This window comes from Nicotiana tabacum, chromosome 22 (assembly GCF_000715075.1).
Source record: "Nicotiana tabacum cultivar K326 chromosome 22, ASM71507v2, whole genome shotgun sequence".
NCBI classification, from domain to species: Eukaryota; Viridiplantae; Streptophyta; class Magnoliopsida; order Solanales; family Solanaceae; genus Nicotiana; species Nicotiana tabacum.
This window is the reverse complement of record NC_134101.1, coordinates 131122857-131130186: the sequence shown is the minus strand read 5'-3', so window position 1 is coordinate 131130186 and position 7330 is coordinate 131122857. Positions and strand designations below refer to the sequence as shown.

The 7330-nt window shown below is 46.5% G+C and overlaps 1 protein-coding gene across 1 annotated transcript; it reads right to left on the bottom strand.

Moving 5' to 3' along the window:
- Nucleotides 1–2685: 2685 nt before the first annotated feature.
- LOC142176060 (uncharacterized) lies at nucleotides 2686–3243 on the bottom strand. Its single transcript, XM_075243119.1, has one exon. It carries the CDS (start codon nucleotides 3241–3243, stop codon nucleotides 2686–2688), a length of 558 nt encoding a protein of 185 aa, XP_075099220.1.
- Nucleotides 3244–7330: the final 4087 nt, after the last annotated feature.

Below are 7330 nucleotides of genomic sequence, written 5' to 3'. Positions count from 1 at the left end.
TGATGATGGACTTTTGTGTTTTGAGTCAAGATGACCTTACGGGCGTGTGGCCTAGAGACTCGCTCAGCTAGCGACGATGGCATTTATGTCGTGCCCTTAGGCATTTTGCAGTTTAACTTCTCTAGGTCCAGTCTCCGAGCCGTGTTGCAATTCGAGCTGTAATCGACCCTCAAATTTTCTCAATTTCCTGGCTGGCGATTGTGGCACTTTATGCTGTTTGGTCGTTGAAACCTTTCAGTATATGGCCCGGAGGCTTGCATAGTTAACTATTTTGGATCCGGTCTCCGAATTGGGTTACGATTCGAGGTCACATTATTCCTCAAGTTGTCAAATTTTTTTTAGCTGGCGACTATGGCTCTTATGTTATTTGGTCATAGAGACCTTTCAATATGAGGCCCGTAGTCTTGCTTAGCTGGCAACAATGGCTCTTACGCTGTTTTTGCCCGTAGGCTCTTTTGTAGGCTTTGTTTCTTCTCTTTAAGGTCTTTTAGAATAATTTTGCCTAACTCGTCGTCAGTTCCAGAGGAACCTCAATTTCAAGTCATTGTCGATGATGTCTCGAGCACCTCGTAAGGTTCATAGCTTGTAGGTCAAGTAAATCGACGCTCTTGTGGTTTGGAGCTGACATGGTCAGAGCTCGTTTTTGCCTGTTGAGGGAAACCTGTTTTAACTGGTTCTTTCCGAAGTATATCCGGAGTAGTGGTCTGTGATTTTTAGCGACAGTCGGGCATCTCGGAGTCGCGTTATTTCGACTGTATCAGCCATTTTGACCGTAGTCATATGCATTTGGCCGTAGCCATTTTTGATCCTAAGTGATAGTTTAGGCATCTACGCCGAGGGTATGCCCTTTAGGGATTCTTACAAATGCGGTGTATAGTCTAAACTTCGGGATTTTTATACCTGTTGAGGTCTTACAGTTTGTCATGCCTATTGAGGCCTTACAATTTGTCATGCCTATTGAGGTTTTACAGTTTGTCATGACTATTGAGGTCTTACAGCTTGTATGATGTAGAATAGATCTGGTTATGCCGAGTCTGCCCGCTAAGGGTCTTACAATTTTGGATTTTCCAGTGCACTGCGATTGGCGATAGTCTTCGAATCATTGAGTTTGTTTAAGCTTGAAAACCACTTCTCGTGAACTCGGAGTTGCATTGTGAGGGCTTTGTGAGCCCGGGGTTCTGACCCTGGGGTCGTGTGGGTGTTGAACCGTTTAAGTCTCTTAGTATCTCGGGACGTATTCGGCGGAGAGGCCTTTGCCATGGATATGTCGAAATAGCCTCTTTCGAAGTATGAAATGCCGAAAAGATATTCTTTATTTCTTGGCGTAAATGTAGGTTGTAAATACATATAGTCCCGTTGCTCCGAGCTCGGCCCGCATGGGTACGGCTCCTCAGGCTACTTGGCCCGCTGCATTGCCTCCTGTTGGAGTCTCATTCGTCATTTTTCTAGAGCTGGGCTGACTGCGACGGGAGTCCCGTAGGCCCTTTAAATTCTTATTTAGAGAGTGCGCGGACGTCGCCTCATTGGAAAATCTTGTCGGCAAGAAACCTGTTTCGGTATAAAAAGCTTGACTGAGGGAAAAAGAGTGCGACGCCTACTCGAGGGCCCCTGTGGGGTTTCATGATCGGGCACCCTAGCAATAATACCGCTTGAGAATTGACACATTCTAGTTGCTCGGGAGCTGCTCGCCTTTCATAGTGCCAAGATTATAGGAGCCTTTGCCAACTATCCCAAGGACACGGTACGACTCTTCCCAATTGTGGCTTAGCTTCTCTTCATTAGGGTTTCGGGTGTTGAGAGTAACCTTCCTTAAGACTAAGTCTCTGATTCTGAAATATCAGAGATTCGTTCTCCTATTATAGTATCTTTCAATTTTCTACTTCTGGGCAGCCATCCGAACCAGCGAGGCTTCCCGTCTTTCATCGAGCAGCTCGAGGGCTGTTGCCATGGCCTCGTGATTTGATTCTTCGCTAGCGTGCCGGAATCTGGCGCTTGGTTCTCCAACCTCCACTGGTATTAGTGCTTCGACACCATACACCAGAGAGAAAAGTGTCTCCCCTATGCTTTATTTTGGAGTCGTCCGATACACCCACAGTACCTCGGGCAGCGTTTCTTGCCATTTTCCCTTGGCGCTTTCTAATTTCCTCTTTAGGTTTTGAATGATGGTGTTATTCGTGGATTCTGCCTGGCCATTCGCACACGGGTGGTATGGCATCGATAGAATCCTCTTGATTTTGTTGTCTTCAAGGAACTGTGTTACCTTGCTCCCGATGAATTGCCTCCCGTTGTCACATGTTATTTCGGACGGGATCCCGAACCGGCATATGACGTGTTCCCATATAAAATTGATAACTTCCTTCTCTCTTATATTTTCAAAGGCCTACGCTTCCACCCATTCTAAGAAGTAATTAGTTATAAACAGAATGAATCTAGCTTTACCTGGTGTCGTTGGCAAAGGACCGACGATGTCCATTCCCCATTTCATGAATGTCCATGGTGATAAAATGGAATGTAGCAGTTTGCCGGGTTAGTGGATCATGGGGGTGAATCTCTGACACTTGTCGCATCTTTGGACGAACTCCTTAGCGTCCCTTTCCATGCTATCCCAGTAATAGCCTGCTCTGATTATCTTTCGGACTAGGGTGTCTTCCCCAGAGTGGTTTCCGCAGGTGCCCCGTGGATCTCTCAGAGCACATAATATGTGTCGCCCGGTCTTAAGCATACTGCCAGGGGACCATCGGAAGTTCTCCTGTATAGGGCCCCATTTTTGTCGAGCGAGAACTGAGCTGCTTTGGTTCGCAAGGCCCTTGATTCTTTTGGATCGGCGGGCAGTTTCCCGTCTTTCAGATAAACGATGTATTTGTTTCTCCAATCCCATGTCAGGCTGGTGGAGTTAATTTTCGTGTGACCTTCCTCGACCATGGACTTGAATAATTGGACTACATCACTAGGGAGCAGGTCTTCCTCCTCAGTAGACGATCCCAGGTTCACTAGGGCATCAGTCTCGCTGTTATGCTCTCGGGGTACATGGACTAAGGTCCATTCTTTGAAGCGGTGCAATGTGATCTGGATCTTATCCAGATACCTCTGCATCCTGTCATCCCGGGCTTCGTAGCTCCCATTCGCTTGACTTACCACGAGGAGCGAATCACATTTTGCCTCGATAACCTCATCTCCCAAGCCCTTGGCCAACTCCAAACTTGCAATCATAGCTTCATACTCGGCTTCGTTGTTAGTTAGCATTATGGTTTTTATGGACTGTCTGATTATACCGCCGACGGGCGGCTTTAGGACTATATCGAGTCCGGATCCTCTGAAGTTTGTGGTACCATCCGTGAACAGGGTCCATAGCCCGGAGGGTGTGCCTTATTTTAGTAAAAGTTCCTTCTCTACCTCGGGGACGAGGGATGGCAAAAAATCGGCCACAAAATCCGCCAGGATTTGGGTCTTAATGGTCGTCCGATGTTGATACTCGATATCATACCCTTTGAGTTCAATGGCCCATTTGGCTATTAACCCGACAACTCAGGTTTGTGCAGTATGCTCCGGAGAGGATAAGTCGATAGGACACAAATGGGGTGGCACTGAAAGTATGGCTTCAGCTTGCGCGATGCACTTATTAATGCGAGTTTCAATTTTTCTAGATGGGGGTACCGGGTTTTGGCATCCCCCAAGGTTCGTCTTACGTAATACATAGGAAATTGCGTACCTTGGTTTTCTCGGAGAATACACCGCTAACTGCTATTTTGGATACGGCCAGGTATAGGTACAAAATTTCATCCTCCTTGGGCATGTGCAGCAAAAGCGGGCTAGACAGGTACCGTTTCAGTTCTTCCAGGGCGTGTTGGCATTCCGAAGTCCATTCGAAGTTGCTCTTTCTTTTGAGTAGGGCGAAGAAGTGGTGGCTTTTGTCTGAGGACCTTGATATGAATCTGCCCAGGGCCGCGATCCGCCCCGTCAACCATTGGACGGCTTTCATGTTGTTCACCACTGTGATTTCTTTGATGGCCCTTATTTTGTCTGGGTTGATCTCGATCCTCCTATTTGAGACCATGAAGCCCAGGAATTTGCCCGAGCCTACTCTGAAGGAGCACTTTTTGGGATTGAGCTTCATGTTGTAGCTTCTGAGGATGTCGAAAGTTTCCTACAAATGGGTCAGATGGTCCGCTACGGGTAGGGATTTAACTAGCATATTATCAATATATACCTCCATCGATTTACCTACTTGATGCTCGAACATTTTATTAACTAGGCGCTAGTATGTCGCTCCTGTGTTTTTTAGCTCGAATGGTATCACGTTATAGCAATAGGTACCATATTTTGTGATGAATGAGGTCTTTTCCCTGTCCTCGGGGTTCATCTTGATCTGATTTTACCTCGAGTAGGCATCGAGGAAGGTGAGGGTCTCATGGCCGGCCGTGGCATCGATCAGAGGATCGATATTAGGCAGTGGAAAGAAATCATTGGGGCATGCTTTGTTTAAATCTTTATAATCTATGCACATCATTAGTTTATTCCCATTTTTTGGCACTACCACTACGTTAGCTAGCCACTCGGGATACTTTACCTCCCTAATGGATCCGATTTTAAGAAGTTTCACTACCTTCTCTTTGATGAAGGCATGTTTTACCTCGGATTGCGGTCTCCTCTTCTGCTTCACCGGTTTAAATTTGGGATCGACGCTTAGCTGGTGGGAGGTTATTTCTAGTGGGATGCCTGTCATATCTAGGTGGGACCAGACAAAACAGTCGATATTGTTACTATGAAATTGAATAAACCCTATCCTGTGTTCGGGGGTCAGCCCCGTTCCCAGGTATACCTTGCCATCCGAGAGGTTCTTGATCAGAACAGTCTATTCCAGCTCTTCAATTGTCGACTTGGTCGCATCCAATTCTTCATGGGCGATAAAAGTTTGGGGCGCGAAGAAATCTTCCTTGTCGTCGCCAAGAGTCTGCATGCTTCGCTACTCGTTTGAGGCCGAGTGTATGGGGGTTGGCATCTTATAGTAGACCGCAAACATTTCCCTTGCTGCCCAATGTTCTCCATGTGTTGTCGTGATACCATCCCTTGTGGGGAACCTTATCACCTAGTGCAAGTTCGAATGCACTGCCCTTATATTGTGTGTCCAAGGCCTGCCAAACAAGGCGTTGTATCTCATGTCGCCGTCGATGACCTGAAACTCGGTGCTCTAGGTTGTGCCCGACGTGTTGATCGGGAGGGTGATTTCTCCTTTCGTTTCATCTCCGATCATGCTGAAACTGTGGAGGATTCGAGGGATGGGAACAACTTGATTGAGCAACCCAAGCTGATCTACTAATTCTGACCTATTATGTTGGCCGAACTGCTCGGGTCCACGAGCACGCGCTTTATCCTTGTGTTGTTTAAGAGAAACGAGATGACCAGCGCATCGTTATGCGGTTCCTTCATGTCCTCGAGATCCTTTTTGCTGAATATAAGGGTTTCTTTGGATAAGTATTTTTGGGCCGGTCCCTCTCCTGTAGCGTATGTTTTCATTCGTGTGGACATGGGTCCTTGGAGATCGTTAGTTCCTCCGATAATCACGTGGACACTATGCTGGGGACCCCTCCATTTCACTCGGATTGAACCTGGGGGTACACCAGACTCTAGGTTGGTCGGGCCCTCTTCTCTGTCGCTTTTGAGGGTTCGGCTTCTCATTTCACTAGCCGAGCCAGGCATTCTGCCCTGAAAGTGAAGATCCTGGGCAAGAAGAAGTGTGAAAGATAACTTGTGTTTTTGCAACTAAACCATCAAGAAAATAATCACTATTATTTTTAGCTACACGGTGGGCGCCAAACTGTTTACCGTGAAAATGGTAACAACAATTATATTTGTAAATGGGACTCTAAAAATACGTGATCTATCTTGAGCTAGTTGCTAAAACAGTTAATGCTAAGAATGCTAAGTTAAACGATCAAATGCGGGGTAAAAAAATGCAGTAATCAAACCGAATGGGCCTGTTGCCCAGATTCAAAGCCGGCCGGTGGGGACCTCGGGGCCAAGGTTCGGGTCGAGCTCGAGCTACCGAGGGCAGTCGAGGACGGGTAACAGGCAGAGATATGATCAAGCAAGGCTCTATGTTACCAATCTCGAGCAATATAGTGAAGAACAAATAAGAGAATGATAAATGCTAAAGCGGCCTCGGGCCAATGAGAACGAACAACTCAGAAGAAAAGAAAGAGAGAGGGATATTATTGCTTTTTTGGAGAAATGGAGGAACTTCAGCCTCCCCTATGAAGTGGTGGGGATCCCCTTTATATAGGAGGGGAATTTCTTATAATACGAAATGCGTTAACCGTGAAGGTATAGGGATAGGATGGCTAGATGTGACATCTTGGAAATAGGCCTCATATATGCCGGCCTTGTCAGGTCGAGTTACGTGACTTGGGACCTTCCCCCTCGCTCGCTGCATAGGTCGGAATGCAATACCCTTCGGACCAGCTCTAGATGAACCCCAAAGATGAATCTCGACCTCGACTTCATGCTTCAAGGGGAATGATCACGAGATGACCTATGACGGGGAATTCGGGCCAACGAATTCATCGTATACACGAACCAAGTTGGCCCTATCTGCAAGAAAAGGTTCATTTCCCCAATCGTGGCTCTCTGAGGCCCATCGAAAACTTTAACATTCATGCTTCCTGCCCGTATTTCATGAAAACCTTTGTCCAACATTTTTTAGAGTGTCCAATGGACAAATATTGAGGCTTGAACCCCCGTCAACCAAGACTCTACCAATGAATTTGTCTTCGAATTGCACTATGATATGCAATGCTTGATTGTGATTCAACCCCTAAGGCGGTAGCTCATCTTCGTGGATGATGATCTTATGACTTTCCAGTACCTGCCCTACCATATTGGCCATCTCTCCGCCGGTGATGTTGTTGGGTACATAAGCTTCACTCATCACTTTCATTAAAGCATTCTTATGTGCCTTTGAAATTTGTAGTAGTGACAGGATGGATATCTGAGATAGGGTTTTGTTTAAATGGTCAATGATAAAATACTCCTTTGCTTATATTTTCCTCCAAAGGTCATCTGGCCTTGTTTCAATGACATGCTGCTTGGTAGTGGCATCCTTACTTTGTCCTCCTAGGTGTTCAGGTGTATAGACTCTTCCGATCCTGGTCATTCCTTGTGCAACATTGGATTCCTCTACCTTTGCCTTCCCTTTTTGCCGAGCTTCGACAACATAATCCTAAGGTATTGCTTTTGAGTGGAAAGGAGGTGTGGTTGATATTGTCACTGTGAAAGGTGTGACCACTTCTACTTCAAACGGAGCAGGGGTGTCCGTAGGCGGAGCCACCTCTAC